This window comes from Benincasa hispida, chromosome 9 (genome assembly GCF_009727055.1).
Source record: "Benincasa hispida cultivar B227 chromosome 9, ASM972705v1, whole genome shotgun sequence".
Taxonomy (NCBI): Eukaryota; Viridiplantae; Streptophyta; class Magnoliopsida; order Cucurbitales; family Cucurbitaceae; genus Benincasa; species Benincasa hispida.
The window spans coordinates 80,218,304-80,234,713 of record NC_052357.1 but is presented as its reverse complement, the minus strand read 5'-3'; the positions used below and the strand labels follow the sequence as shown (position 1 = coordinate 80,234,713).

The 16,410-nt window shown below is 34.5% G+C and overlaps 2 protein-coding genes across 4 annotated transcripts; one reads left to right on the top strand and one right to left on the bottom strand.

The window, feature by feature from the left end:
• The first annotated feature begins 837 nt into the window (after positions 1–837).
• On the top strand, positions 838–2,874 carry LOC120087340 (protein ANTAGONIST OF LIKE HETEROCHROMATIN PROTEIN 1). The gene has a single exon (XM_039044328.1). The coding sequence runs from the start codon at positions 1,115–1,117 to the stop codon at positions 2,609–2,611; it is 1,497 nt and encodes a 498-aa protein (XP_038900256.1). The 5' UTR covers positions 838–1,114; the 3' UTR covers positions 2,612–2,874.
• Positions 2,875–4,097: 1,223 nt separating this feature from the next.
• LOC120085049 (RNA-binding protein 2-like) lies at positions 4,098–6,981 on the bottom strand. 3 transcript variants are annotated; one of them, XM_039040886.1, is made up of 6 exons: positions 6,774–6,981; positions 5,923–6,038; positions 5,515–5,836; positions 5,186–5,247; positions 4,880–4,961; positions 4,098–4,606 (listed from the first exon to the last, which is right to left on the bottom strand). In XM_039040886.1, exons 1-6 carry the CDS (start codon positions 6,817–6,819, stop codon positions 4,503–4,505), a joined length of 732 nt encoding a protein of 243 aa, XP_038896814.1. In that variant the 5' UTR covers positions 6,820–6,981; the 3' UTR covers positions 4,098–4,502. The 3 variants fall into 3 exon arrangements, with proteins under 3 accessions (XP_038896814.1, XP_038896812.1, XP_038896813.1); XM_039040884.1 differs by having other exon boundaries at positions 5,923–6,041; positions 6,774–6,977; XM_039040885.1 differs by having other exon boundaries at positions 4,098–4,603; positions 5,923–6,041; positions 6,774–6,976.
• Positions 6,982–16,410: the final 9,429 nt, after the last annotated feature.

Here is a 16,410-nt window from a genome sequence, read left to right as displayed (position 1 = left end):
TTTCTATTTGTGGTAGGTTTAACTCTCATTTTTATATTTATAATGTAATATTATTTAACAAAAAGAAAAAAAGAAACTCGCACATTTTTTTGTTTTTTTTTTGTTTTTGATAATTCTCACTATACTAAACTTTTGAAAGATTTTGAATATCCTCTTTAACTTTTTGGTTATTTCAACACTATTAAAGATACTTTGATGACAATATAAAGTGATATCTACTCCAAATTTAATCTTTAGACTATGTAGTCTCGTTTTGGTATTAAAACTATACATATTTTATTTAATAAAATTAACGCGAAGCTACATGTGTATTAAAAAAATACACATATTCATAACCTTAGACATCTTAATCAAGGATACATACTTCGTGCCACTCATTTTGATAAAATAAAAATAGTTATACATCATCTTAAAGATCATAATTTATCCCTATTATAAGATAAATTTTCATCTAAAAATTTGATTTATGAACAAACATTTGATCGTAAATTTAAAACGTTGATGTCTATGAAAATGTTGATTCACACGCATATTACCGATTTGCGTAAAAATAAAAACTTTATATTTCACATCATGAGAAAAAATTCAAAAGTGGTAATTAACTCCAACATTACGTTACAATAACAACAAAAAATAATTTATATAATTATATTATATATTATATAGATTTTTTAACTCATAATGTTGATTTTGGATTTTAGATTGGAATAACCAAAGTTGTGTCCTCACCGACCACCACACATCAATTATGTGGTTTCCGCCATACGATAACGATTCACCCCTTTTTTCCCAATTTTATTTATTTATTATATATATGAATAAATAAAAATTGTATTATTTCAATATTCAAAAGCGTTCTGGTTTGTTTTGGGTTCTGTAATCTGTGTGTTCACATTGGAGAGTCAAACCTATAATCATAAACTTATGAAGGAAGAAGAAGGAGAAGGAGGAGAAGGATAGTAACAAAAGAACCCTCACCACAATTCAATCTCTCTTCAAAATCCCATTTCAAGTTTCAAATTCCCCTTTCTCTCACCGAACCCATATTTGATTTCATCTCTTTCAAATTTCTGAACCCTTTACTTTTTTCCCCCTTCTGACACTGTTCTTCCCAATGAATGATTCCACCAACGGTAGCGTGAGGAAGAGGACCAGAGCGGATGAAGCGGATGAAGACGACGATTTAATGGGAAAAAATGGCGGAGGAAAGGATTTGAAGGGATTGGTTACTTCTCTGTTGTTGTTGGATGAACAAGACAAGTGTGAACAGGAAGAACATGACAGAGCTTCCATTGAGGCGAAGATTTCGATGGAGGTGAATCACAGGAAGAAGACGAAAGCCATGGTTGATTTCTACTCCGAAGTTCAAGATTACTATTCTGAAGTCGAAGAATCCGGCCGAATGAAGAGGAAAAAATCGCGATTAGCAGCCAACTCTGTTGCGGTTGCGGCTGCTTCCGATGGATTACAGAAGATCGAAATCGAAAAATCAAACAAACGCGGCGGCGATGGCGGTGGTGGAAGCGGTGGTGGTGGTGGTACTGGCCACCACCGGAGACTTTGGGTAAAAGATAGGTCAAAAGCCTGGTGGGATGAATGTAACAGTCCCGATTATCCCGATGAAGAATTCAAGAAGCAATTCAGAATGGGTAGGGCAACTTTCGATATGATTTGTGAAGAACTTAATTCCGCCATAGCTAAAGAAGACACAACTCTTCGAACCGCCATTCCCGTCCGGCAAAGAGTCGCCGTTTGCTTATGGAGATTAGCCACCGGCGATCCTCTTCGAGTCGTATCGAAGAAATTCGGATTAGGTATTTCAACTTGCCATAAACTAGTTCTCGAGGTTTGCACCGCCATTAGAACAGTACTAATGCCGAAGCATCTCCAATGGCCAGAAGAAGAAACTCTCAGAAGAATCAAAGAAGAATACGAATCGATTTCCGGAATCCCTAACGTCGTCGGTTCAATGTACACCACACACATTCCGATCATCGCTCCTAAAATCAGCGTCGCAGCATATTTCAACAAACGCCACACAGAAAGAAATCAAAAAACATCATACTCAATTACAGTTCAAGGAGTGGTGGATCCAAGAGGAGTTTTCACCGACGTTTGCATCGGTTGGCCGGGATCAATGCCGGACGATCAAGTTCTAGAAAAATCTGCTCTGTTTCAAAGAGCAAATGGGGGATTATTAAAAGGGGTTTGGATTGTTGGTGGATCAAGTTATCCATTATTGGACTGGGTTTTAGTACCTTACACACAGCAACATTTAACTTGGACACAACATGCTTTCAATGAGAAGATTGGGGAGATTCAGAAGGTGGCTAAAGATGCATTTGCACGGCTGAAGGGACGGTGGCGCTGCCTACAGAAGCGGACGGAGGTGAAGCTTCAAGATTTGCCGGTGGTGCTTGGAGCTTGCTGTGTTCTTCACAATATTTGTGAATTGGGGAACGAAGAAATGGATACAGAGCTTTTAACAGAGCTTCAAGATGATGAAATGGCGCCTGAAATTGCTTTGAGGTCAGTGCCTTCCATGAAAGCCAGAGATGCCATTGCTCATAATCTGCTGCACCATGGCCTTGCTGGGACTTCTTTTCTTTAACTAAGGAACCAAGATTCTTTCCTTTTTGGGTAATTGTTCCGTTCGTTCACTTTCACCCACAGCCTGAAATTGTTGCTCATTCTACTAATGGGTTCTTTTTTTCCCTTTTGTCTAAATTATTTTTTCATATGTTTTTGTTATGAAATTGAAATTACAAAGAAATATTTGTAGTTTAGGATCATATACACAGGTTAGATTACCAAACATGACAGAATGGATTTTAAATGGAATGCTCAATTCTTTTCCGAGTTTTCTTATTATTATTTTGCCTTTTGTTATGTGGGTGTACCTGCACCAGCTCCATTTTTTGGTTAATTCTTTAGTTAGAACACATTTGTTAATTCATAAAGAAAATAGACTTGGTATTAATTGGTATCCCCAGGCCCAAGGCAGGTCTAGAAGCATTTATGTAATTTAATCGTTTGAGGATAAGAAAAAATGTCCAGAGAATTATTGATTTCAAACTACATATCAATAAATTTATGATCTTAGAATCAAATGTGAACACGATTGTGAAACTAAACCATGAGCTTTAAATCATTCCCATTTCCCACAAGCTGCCTTGTATACCCATTTGGCATGAAGGGACTTCCAGTTTTATGTTTCTAAAATTTTATTTTATTATTATTTTTTTTAATTTAAAATCACCCTCTTATATTTCAATAAATTGCTCATTCATAATAACTATTTGATAAAATTGCAAAATTAATAAAAAAATAAAAAATTTGCAATTTAGTCTCAAGTTGGAGTTTAATTTCATGATTTGATAAAACCTCATAAACAGTTTATGTAGTTTAATAAAAACTCATTAACCATAAGGACTAAATTCTAGTTTAGACCATAGGAACTAAATTCTAACTTCCAAATCACATAGATCAAATTTGTAATTTAACCTAATTATTATTTAAATATAAATTGGCTTTTAAATTATTACATATTTAAAACTAAACCTATATGTAAACAATAAAATCAACTACCGAATCCCAGTAAGATGAAAAATGAGCATAAATTATCATTCCAAAAGTGACTTGAATAATTGAAAAATGAGTGACGCACCCCCGCCCTCGTTAAATCGTTATAATAGAAAAGGTCAATAACGGGATATTATGGTCTATTCGCTGTAGCCATTGCAATAGGCAATTTTATGCTTTCATACCCCACAAGCTTGAAAAAAGTGATCTTTGACTTCTCCCCTTTCCCATCTCTCCGTGTAACTATATTCTTGAGACATATTCATTCACATGGGTAATAAACTTATAGCTAAACTCCACAGAAATACCGCATTTTTTCAATCTCTATAGTGAATGTCTAATCTCCTCTCCTTCGTTCCTTATATTTGCTCTGTTTTCTTTTATTAAGTGGGGGTGGGTTGGTTTTATGCGAAATATAATCATCATTCACATGAAGTTTTATTACCTTCGTCAGGAATCTTTGTACCTATATGTCATTTTCATGATCCAAAGCAGAAGATATTTGAAACCTGACAGGCAGAAAAAGAGTAAGCCACCTGACTACAACTTGTTAGCCAAAAAAGAGATACTCGAAAGCACACTGATCAATATTTAATACCACACAGGAATTTGATTTTTGGATAAAGCCCATTTGATTCTTCTTTGGGCTTATCCCGGCCCACATGAAGAACTGAAAACTGTTGTAGGGTCAGACATGGTCACAGCAACCAATTTGCAATTAGCTTCCTTTCAACCATTTAATTCTCGATTCTGTTCAGAATGAACTACTATTCCACAGGATCCACGAGGCACCTAACAACAGGAAACCAGGTACGAATCCGCAAGGTTGCTTTACTCATAAGTTGTATCAGGAAAGTGCCAATCAAAAACCTGCCAGTTCCTTCAGACCACGTAGTTCCAGATGGTGTTGGGTATGGCATTCATCGCCTGTCATCGTGGTTAGATGGTAAACGGAAAGGAAAATGTGCAAATTGAATCTTCAAAGAAGGGGAATCAGGTTTTTTGTCATCAAACTTGTAACCTGCTGAAAATCATACATCAGATTATCCATCAGATTATCCGAAGTAATATGAAGCATTTTAGTAGTTGTCAGTTCATTTAGAGAAATTCATCGATTGAGTGTTTGGTTCATATATAATGTCAATGGCACCAATACTAGATCACAAATTTTATGTACCGAACAATGCGCGATTAGAAGTTCTAAGTACTACTGCACGTTTTCAGTTTCTTCAAGCATTTATCTTTATGTCTTGACTAAGATTATCACCCATACAAAGAGGAACAAATTACACAATACCTTGAAGAGCTTCCATTGCAGTCCGGGCATATCTTGCTTCAATGAACTCAACAAAGCATAATACCATAGCCTTATCTCCACTCTGCAGTTCAATTACTCGTTTTAACAGAGGGAATATACATTGCCGTCTAAGGACATAGGACACAAGAAAATAACATCATAAAATCTGAACACAAGGACACAATAACTATAAACAGGCCCTCCATCAAAGACCGCGTACAGTAGATAATTGCCAATGAAGGTCTAATCATAGTAAAACATGCCTCCGTAGTTTAAACTTTAAAGTAAAGAGAACCTGATACTTACTCGTCTAGGCTCCTTGTGAACAACTCTGATATCTTTATAACCGATGAAGGGGCGGAAAAGATCTTCAACTCGAAGTTAAGATATGACAAAACATGGCTACGTGACAACAGTTCAACTCGAAGTTCTGTCTATTGCAATTTACATCCTATTTTCTTTGACTAAAGTGACATCAAGAAAACAACAATGCTTGTTTTAAGTTTTAACTGAAGCTTAAATTGTTTGGGATGCTGCCTACACACTAAGAACGTTAAAGCACTGGATGTAAATAAAGTTGGAAACAGGAGAAATAGTAACAAAAGAAAGCAGAAGCACATAAGGTGCAAGGATACGACCTACTTCTCTCCTAGTACAATCTGTAGGAAGTCCATCAACGAAAAGAATGTTTGATTCCCGAGATGAATTTGGATCACCCTCAGCAGTTCTGAGACTGAGAGAATTGGCCCTTTCATGAGCTGTGTCAGCCATACCCATGACTCCTGGACTACTGCCCACTGCAATATCTTGTCTTTGACTCGCTAATGAATCTTCGAAAGGGGAAGTGTAGCCTTTTGCACTTGCTCCAGATGCCACACTGCCAATAACTGGTTCCGGATAATTACTAATGCCTCCTACATCAGTATATCCATAAGCTCCAGGTCCTATTGAATTTGTCTGCAGTTTCAAGTCAAGTAAAGCACTCCTTAAACAAATATATTTTACACTAACAAATATATTTTACACTAAAGATAAATTCTTACATCTTTTTGCAAATAATCAGGAGTGATGTGCCACTGATCAATAGAGGTCGAATTAGGGTAAGATGTCAAAGGAGGTGCTTCAGAGTAGGTTGAGAGACCGGACCTTGCTACACTTCCTGCTGCAAGAGCCAACGATAGAACATCAGTTTCAAGTGTGCTGTTTGCATAATAGGTTCTCTACAAACCATGTACTGGCGAAATATTCACATAAGGAGAAGAGAGACTCTTCCATTTCCCATCCTTTTCTTTAAGGGAACACAGTTAGCCCCAGAATCTTCCAAGCCAGGCTCAAAAAATGAGGTATGCAAATAGAATTAAACATTGATATGTTAGACGACGAGGCAGGGAATGCTATAGAATAATTAGGTTGAAACAGAGGATTCGTATCCTAAAAACCAGCATCTGAAATTAAGTGGGAGAGCCAAACACAAAGCAGAGCAGAAGCTAGGGTTGCAATTGCTTCATATAAATGATTCAATAGGCCGATTCTACAATATCCAGAAAAACTTTCCAAGCAAAATAATACACTACAGTCATCAAGCAGTAAAAGAAGCAATTCACTTCGCATGATTTACCGCATGGTACATCATCCAGACATCCTCTGACGCATCGATTCCCAGGAAGTTAATGGTTCAGTAATCAGTACAAATACAACTGACCAAAAGCTTCTTCTACTATAATTTTTCGTTCCGGTTGATTTAGTTGACCTAAGTTAATTTTCGTTTCACGATCCCAAAGTTCTTCCGGGCAAATGTAGCAGCGATACTAAGCAGTGGAATGTTGTTGCAATATGGAGTAAACAGAAGAAATACAAGAAGTCGAAGAACTAGGGTTCCAGATGAGAGAAGTACCTCTATCTGCGGAGGCGGCGTATCTGGTATAAGCATCGTCTCCCATGGCTTGGCCGTCTGCTCTGCTATGCTGCAACCGCAACCCTCCCTTGGCCTCGTCTCTTCTCCAGTTTCTTCTCCCACGCCTAGCTTACACCTACTATCCAACCCCCAACAAAGACGTAGTTTGGTCCGAACAGTTTTTTTTTGTCCTTTTTTTTTCCCTCTCGGAAGGTAAATGGCAGAAACCATCAAACTACACAATAATTACAATTATTATCTTTAAACTTTTCATTTTAAAATTCAACCCTCCAATTTATACAAATATTAAAATTAGATCATTAAACTTATATAATTATATAATTTGTAATAATTGTAAAAGTTTGAAAGTTCAATATTTATCATTTGTGGATCTAATTTCTACAATTATTGTAAGCTTAAGGATTCAATTAACACTTTTAGAAGTTTGAAAGCCCAATTTTTACAATTGAAAGCTTGAGGGTGCAATTACAATTACCACTTATTAAAGTTAACATGCAAATAACGAAAGTAATTAGGATCTTACATACTCTAATTCCATTAATTTTAGTTATTAAATAAGCATGTTTAAGAATAAGAAATAAGGTTTCTAAACAAACTAACCTTTGAAGACATCAAAATTTTCAAATTTCAGCTTGAATCTCCTTAGCAATTTCTTGTAGACCACCACTTGATCTTTTCTACTATCCTCTAAGATCTTAGATTGGAAGATGGATTCCAAAATGACTAGGAATTTAAGGAAATCTTTAAGAGAAATGGACAGTCTTTTTGATGTTTTGTTCCAGAACTCTTTTTCTCGAACCAACAAAAATCCAAATGCATCTCTCATCTTAGCAAAATTCTTTCTTTTTCATCAAAAATAGCATGCAGCTCAATCTTTTTAACAATTGACACCACCACCTTTAACTTCTTAATGTGATTGCAATTAGAATTGTGAAGTAGAATTGTGAAGTGGAGGAAGTGGGAATTAATACTTAAGGGAACCACCTTTCTACTATCCTTAAAAGCGGGTAGGAGTGAATTCCGTCTTGCGCCCTATGTCCCCAACTATTTACTCGATCTTACCCTGAAATGGGAGGCTTATTGAGCCGACGTTGTTGGGCCAACCCTCACCTATGCAAATCTAAGGATAATTCTGAATAGACAGGAGTTTATAATTAGCTCAGGATTAAAGTTAAGTTATCTAGATCGTCATTTTGAAATAGTCAATCTTAGACAGTAAATAAAGTAAGAGTGACTTATTTCTTGGTCTGGTCTTATATAAAGTCTTTGCATAGGATGTCCCCACTCACATGTCTTCACATGAACGATTAAGGATCACATCGTTTATACTAAATACAAAATGGGTCACATCCGACAATGTTTCTAGAATAAGATATCCAATTTTATTCGTATATTATAGACTGTTTTGGCTATTTACTCGAACTTGATCCATTCTTATGTCTCCATATAAAGTCCAAGTACTTATGTAATAGCCATAAATCTTAGTTTATTGGATTTAGTTTTTACAAATGTAATTTACATATTCAATAATAGTTTTATTGAATAAACCTCAATAACATCTTTATTGCAAATCGAATATGTTTAATTTTACAAGAGTTTTAAGACATATAACCCAACACCATCGTACTTCACGGGTGGTTTTTGCAATTTGCCCTTGTTTTTATCTCTTTTTTACTTATCCGTAATCAATTAGAATGATTTATTTTTTACTATTCATAATTTACAAAATATTGTTGACTACTTTTTTGGAAACTTATTTAAATGGATTCCATTTTTCATATTATGATTGATTGATTACTGTTATTGGAAATATATGTGGCCTTATTGCGATTTCCTTTGAAAATCATCTATGTATTAATTTTCAAATGTGTGTTGACTTCTTCAGATTTCGATTTTACAAAATGGACAATTGGAGTAAATATTTGGACGATTCTCAAAAGAAATATTTACTAGAGACCAAATTGGCTCATTTTTTAAAGTTTATGAGTTTAATGGATATAATTATAAGGTTCACATGAGGTTTTTTCCAAACAGAATGTTATGGAAGATGTAAATTAATACACTTACAAAAATTCAAGGTTTAAATTCATACGACTATTAATTCAATATTTAAGTTTAATATTTGAATTCATACAACCCCAAAAGATGAGAGGTATAAATTTATATTTTCTCTATATTTTAAATATAATCGAAGTAAGGGATTTCAACCATACTGAGGTGCCAGGTGAGAAAGTCATAACCACAATCTGGTATGAAGCGACCGATTTTTTTGTATGAGTTAATTCAGTAGTTCTTAGTCACTAATGTTTTCACATAGATTACTAAACTTTAAAGGTTAAATTACATTTATATTCTCAAACATTGAAATTTTTCATTGAAACGTTGGAAATTTTTAATTTTTCAAGAGAATCCTTTAATAGTTTTTCCATGTAATTTATGAACAAAAGAAGTGTACGTGTTGCTTAAAAGTTGGTTAAACGAACAAATAAACGCATACAAGAAGCAAATTAGATGGTTAGAAATGACCAAAAATAAAAAAACATAAGCGAAACAAGATTAGAGATGTCCACGGGACGGGGTAGGGATTCCGTGCGAGGAATTCGTGGGGATCCGCAGGGAATTTTTCCCGTTACCATTTTTTTTTTTTTGTAAAAAACCAATTAATTTAAATCACTAATATTAGCAAATTTTATTAAATAATTAACTTTATCACTAAATTGTTTATTATGGTTAGTTTTATAGGACAATTTGAATATAAAGATAAATTAGTCATTTTGGCCTAAAAAAGCTAATTAATTTTTTTTAATAGAAAGAAATAAAAATAAATCAAATTATTCACATATGTAATCAAAATTTAAACATTCAATTTAAACATATTCATTATCTTTCCCAATAAATAATCAAATTTGAAATTTAAAGGTAATATTTATATAATAATAATAATAATAACATAACATTAGATAACTATACTAAATAAATACGTAAAAGTTAATCGGAGCGGGGAATTTTTTTCCCCACTTCCTCCCCATTCTCCACCTAATCGGACATCTCTAAATAAGATAAAATTAGAGGTGTGAACTGAAAGAAGAATATGCGAACAAGTATGGTGCTTTTAATTATTTTTTTATGTATGTATTTAGTTTTGTTCATGTACAATTTTTTAATCTATGAATTTAACAGCAAAACCTTACCATAATTGTGTTTGGAACAAACTTGAGTTAAAATAATGCCATGTGACAAATTTTTTTCTTTTTTCTTTTTTTGAATATATTAATATTTTTTTATGTGAGTGGTGAGAAGGGATGCATAAAGATGAGTGCATCTCATAAGTATTACCCTAAAATAAATCATCCGAAGTATAAAACCTCTCTCACATTCTTGGTGGGTAATTGTTACTTTGGGCCAAAGCTGGAATAGCATGAGCAAATTTGTTTTCCTCTCGAAGAACATGACAAAAAGAAAGCGACACTAACGTCCTTTCCAACAAAAAAAGATGTCTTCAATAAAAACCTTAATTTCAAATAGTGAAGATTTCAACCCACTGAGAAGTTTGATGACCTCCAATGCATGAGACTCAACAAATAAAGGTGGATGGATCACTCATGCTTAATAGCGATCAATATTAGAACCAAATGTCAATCATTGTTAAGATCCACTACCTTGAAAGCAAAATTTAGCGCGACCTCAATGTTAAATGGCATATGTCGGTTGCTCCCCAAGATTAACACAACCTTTCAACTCAAACTTCCACTCCCAGGAGAAATGAATGGAATCAATAGAAACTTTTGCTCAGAAACATTATAAAGAGAAAAAGTAAAGGTTGGAAATCTTGAAAACAAATAATATGTATTTGATCTTCCTCATCTTCTTTATAAAGAATGAAGTTTTGCAAGATAAAAAATGGTTAGTTTTCAATGGCTATAAGGAGTTATTGATTAAAACTGACACTGTAAACAAAAGGTTATTTAGACAGGTCAAAAACATCTTACTCAAAGAGTTGAGAGTACCTTGATGTAGTGGGAGGAATGTATGACTTCCTAGCCATTATTGAGAAACAATCGTTGTGAAAATAAGATGCATTCCCTATATAGTTTAATAAAAAGTCCATTGTATACTAAACTTATTTATAGCGATTCTCTCGGCTAAAGTGTTTGAGAATCTCTTAATAAGACTAGGACTACAAGGTATATAACCTAGGGCAATTGGAAGAAAAAAAACCATGGGTATATGATACCTAAAGGCTAATTATGAGTATGTGATGCCCTAGTTTATTCTATTTCCCTGTAAAACAGTCCGAAAACTCGGTAATATATATTATATATATTTATATATATATATATTATATATATATATGTTACCACTGGAGTTTTAGTCCGAGTGGAAGTTTGTTGGGTTTTATGTCCTAAAACTCGTGGTTTGTAAACGATCAATTTTGTTCTGAAAATTCAATAAGTTGTTATTGAATATATGAATTACTTATTTCGTCTTAGAAATAAATCCAATAAACTAAAAGATCTATGACTATTACATAATAACTTGAACTTTATGTGGAGACATAAAAGTGGACCAGGTTTAGGTAAATGGTCAAAATGATCTATAGTATATGAATAATGTTGGGGTGCCTTATTCTGTTAACACTATTGGATGCGACTCATTCTGGAGTTGTTACAAAGAGTTGTAAAGTGCTACAAACGAAGTGATCCTAATGTTGGATCAAAACCAGTACGCAATGGAAGGGAAGAGGATCTATAAGCACTCCAATTCATTAATTTTGATTGAAAAGAAAAATGTTTAAAACAGAGTATAATGGGTTTCAAGAACATACCTTGGCGAACCATCGAAATCTCCATTTTCCAGCTGCAAAATCCTCCAAATCCTTGTGTAGGCCACCACAAAGATCTTCCCTACTATCCTTTTGTGCTCTAGATTGAGTTGTGGGACTCAAAATAAGCTGGAATCAAAGGGAATATGGAAAAAGCTCACTGAATCAACTCATTGAAGAACACCTTCTTCATCCGAATTTTTCAGCAAAAAATTCAATCGGATCATCATCCATTCTTCACTTCAGTCTTTTTCATATATAGTAGACTATCATACAAAGAGATGTGCTACATGAGATGCAGCTCATGCTTGGAGTAAACCAAAGAAAGAGGTGGTAGGTTCCTTGTAAGCTAGTTGAAGATGACATGAAAAACCCATTTTCAATTTTGTGTAAAATTTTCAATTTCCAAAATTATTTTGATTTTAAAATCATATTTTTATTTTAAATCAAAATTATTTAATTTTAAAATTATTTTCATAAATTAATTTTCTAATACAATTAATAAATAATTATTTAACAATTTAAATAATTCTAATTAATTTAATATCCAATATTAAATTAATTTTTACACAAATTCATCTTCATATGTTTAAATCATATTTAAATATATTTTTTCCAATTTCATTTGATTCTAATTTGAACGTTTCAAATTAACTTATCACACTACTCTAGAGCTAATCCACTTCCGAGCTAGTAGGGGGACCTCATGAACCTACAGATCATGGGCTCTAATGATCCGAGATTAATCGGCTAAACTCATTAGATCGATCTAACCCCCATTCGTTAACTAATGGGCCACTCCACTAAAGCCCATAGTTGAACTCCCCTCACTGTAGATATATTATATCCACTCGATATAACCATGATTAGTAAGTTAACCATTCACAGTTGTTCGCAATAATGGCTGGGTCAAATCTCTATTTTACCCCCGAAATTACCTCTTGTTCCTTAAGTCCCCACTAATCCCCTAATGAACAATTTTTTTGTGATCCAATCACAAAATTGAGTCCTCTCATGCCAAATGAGAGGATGGGATCCCTTGTTCAAGCCCTAGAATCAACACTTAAAGGAACAACCTCTCTACTATCCCTAAAGCGGGTAGGAGTGAATTCCCTCTTGCACTCTATGTCCTCAGCTATCTATCCGATCTTACCCCTGAAATGGTAGTCATATTAAGCCGGCGCTGTTGAGCCAACCCTCACCTATGCAAATCTAAGGGCAATCCCAAATAAACAGGAGTTCATAGTTAGCTTAGGATTAAGGTCATGTTACCTAGGCCATCGCTTTAAAATATTCAGTCTTAAACAGTAAACAACGTTATAAAGTAAGAGTGACTCATTTCGTGGTCCGATCTTGTACAAGCTCTTTTGTATAAGGACGCCCTCACTCCTCATGTCCAACATGAACGAATTAGGATCACTTCGTTTGTAGCACTTTATAACTCCTTGTAACAACTACAAAGCAGACCGTATCCAATCGTGTTACCAGAATAAGGTACCCAACCTTATCCATGTACTATAGATCATTTTGACTATTTACTCGAACCTGATCCACCTTTATGTTTCCATATAAAGTTCAAATACTCATCCAATAGTCAAGGGACTTTTAGGTTTATTGGATTTCTATTCAAGCAATAGATTTATTCAATAACACCTTTATTAAATTTTCAAAATAAGCTCCATTGTTTACATACTACGAGTTTTAAGATATAAAACCCAACAAACTTCCACTTGGACTAAAACTTCAGTGGTAAGTTATACATATGATATATAAGGCTAAATTTCTGAGTTTTATAGAGAAATACAATAAACTAGGGCATCCCATACCTATCTTTTACCATTCGATATCTCTATGCCTGATATTTCTCCCACTTACCCTAGGTTATCTGGTATTCTTAGTCCTACTTGGTAATTCTCAAACACTTTAGCCTAGAGAATTATTACATTTTAATATACAATAGGCTTTAGATAAAACTATAAGGGGATTGCATCTTAATCTCAATAATGGCTAGGAAGCATACTTTCCTCCCATTACTTTAAGGTACTCTTAACTCTTTGAGCAAAATGCATCTGACCTATCTCAACAACTCTTTGTTAACAGTCAGATCTAGAAATCTTTAAACTTTCTATACTTTGATCTAGCCATTTAAATATTTGAATATTTGCAAATGACTTTTAATAATTTGATGTTTAACAAGGGTTTCTTGAGCAAACATAATTTTTGAAAATGAACATTTCATTTATCCCAAAAATATATACAATTTGTTCTATACAAGATTTAACAATTAAAAACAAGTAACAACTTCTCCCACTGGATGAGCTGAGCAAATGGTCCCAGGGTCAAGTTAGCCTGTTACCTTTTCTCTGCTCTCTTCTCAATAAGATATTGAGGGCAGTGTCTCCTCCAGTGCCCTTCATCGTTGCAATGGAAACATTTCCCTTTGCAGCGCTATCCTTGCCTTTCAATCCAGTAGGCTTTTTCTTCCCTTTCCCTTTGCCCTTCTTCACAAGAATACTCTTACTCTTCGGAGAAGAGGCAACTTCAGGCTTGGAGGACATTCCTCACTTCTCGATAGTAGTAACATTTCCTTCTGACACCAGACCCTTTGTTTCTAACATTGTCTGGTAAGCCTGTAGCTCATTTAGCAGAGTAGTCAAATTTTATTCATTAATGTATTCAAAATTGCAGAAAACTCTTCATAAGAGATTCTAGAATAAAACCAACTTGACTTCTCTCGTTCATGACAACACCGTTTACTTCTGCCATATTAAAGTGGACCATCATGTCCAGGACATATTCACAAACATTGGTCCCCACTTTGATGCGATTGTTGTAAACGTGCTTAATGACATCCCTCGCAAAGATTCCATAATCTCTTTGGCAGTACTCGTATCTTCATACTTTTTTTGTCAACACATCAGATAAGCTAGCGAGGATATAAGCACAGGTTATATCATTAGCCTTGACCCATCTGTCATATACATCCCGAACATTTTGGTTTGTATTAGAGCTAGGAATATGAGGACAATCCTCTGTTAAGACAAACCGCAAATCGTTTATCACAAGTATCGTGTTCAAATTTGATTTCTAATTCACATAATTATCCCTAATAAATTTATTTGATGCCAACACTTGTATTATTAAACTTATCATTCTGAAATTTAATATCCAATCAAATTTTAGAAATTTTAATAATTTACCCAAGATTATTCTTTTGCAACGATACTACATCAAGATATTCTTGACTAAATACTACCTCCAGAATAACTCATATTCCGATACGTAATTAGGTACTACTTTTGGTCAGACATTATTACACTTAATAATTCTGTGAAGTGTAGCCCCGCCATTCCGGACTCTTATAGAACGGTATGAGTATCGCTCCGAAATGGAAAACAATACCCAAGACGGAACTATAAAACCCTATTCATTTTACTGAAGCTAGGTTGTTCTGAATCCTATGTACAACCCTTCTAGGATAGCCGTCGTTAAACAACTAGCAAGGGTCGCTTAAAGCTGACCAGCAGGCGCAACATAGGAATCTCACGGTTAGACTAATGGAGGAGACCGCAGGATATGTTGACACATTTCCTTCAACCCACTTACTATGAACTACTTGCTCCGTTCACCTTGGTATTGACACATACATCTGTCTCCATAGGGAAGGTCACTTCTAAGGGTACACAGAAGCTCATAAGAATCTCATGGTGTGAACTATGTGGAGACGTGGCAGTTGAAATTGTACACTAAATTTCTATTCGAACAACTTCCCCTTATTCACCGAGTCTAAATTTAAGCTAAAAAATACTCTCCGTAGGGAGGTCACTTTCAGGGTGACATGAAGTACTGCTTAAATCCAGACTGTGAACTCTTAGGGACGTGAGAGTTAAGAATAACATATCGCATATGTTATTAATCTCCCACTGAACTTTTCTAATAACTCTATCATATAGAAGTTATTCACTACCACTGAAGTGTTCTAATGTTTGGATAACCTTGTACTTAGATTTTTTTCCTGCTAAATAAAAATAACCCTAAGTCTATGTGGTTTATCCAAGTATAACTCTTATAATTGGACTTTAAACCTACGATGTCTAGGTGATAAACACTTTTATTACCTCACATCACTCATGAATACTCATAAAACTGGTTACCAACGCTCAATTATTCGACCATAATCCCCAGGTAGGAGGTGTTCCGTAGACTGTCAACTTGAATACCCTCAACTTTCGACAGGATTATATACCGGTTGAGTTTGTAACCTTAGTTTTACAAGTTTAACGACCTATTTTAACTAATTAAAACAAGTGGTTAACCTACTTGAGCATGCAGCTATTCTTTGTTATAAAATTTAAATGTCTAACCAATTTTATAACAGCTTATAAAACTTTAGACATGCTAAACATCCACAACATACAAGCATTGAATATCTAATATAACACTTATACTGAAGTGTTCTATTTTGGGTAGATTTATACTTAGGTTCTTTTTGGCTAACAAAACAACCCTAAGTCTATGTGGTTTATCAAGTATAACTCTTATAATTGGATTTTAACCTACGATGTCTAGGTGATAAACCATTTTATTATCTCACATCACTCACGTATGTTCATAAAATCGGTTATCAACGCTCAATAATTAGGTCAGAATCCCTAGGTAGAAGGTGTTCTGTAACCCGTCAACTTAAGTACCCCCAGCCTTAGACAGGATTATATACCGGTTGAGTTTGTAATTAAAACAGGTGGTCAACCTACGTGAGCATGCAGCTGTTGTTTATGGATTTTAAATGTCTAA

What these genes read in the sequence shown, in the direction of transcription:
- LOC120087340 (XM_039044328.1), top strand. Translation starts at nt 1,115, where the DNA reads ATGAATGATTCCACCAACGGTAGCGTGAGGAAGAGGACCAGAGCGGAT.
- LOC120085049 (XM_039040884.1), bottom strand. Translation starts at nt 6,819, where the DNA reads ATGGGAGACGATGCTTATACCAGATACGCCGCCTCCGCAGATAGAG. An exon ending in CGCCGCCTCCGCAGATAGAG is followed by an intron (nt 6,042 to 6,773) that starts GTACTTCTCTCA and finishes TGGCTCTTGCAG; the next exon opens with CAGGAAGTGTAGCAAGGTCC. An exon ending in TTCACAAGGAGCCTAGACGA is followed by an intron (nt 4,962 to 5,185) that starts GTAAGTATCAGG and finishes ATTGAACTGCAG; the next exon opens with AGTGGAGATAAGGCTATGGT.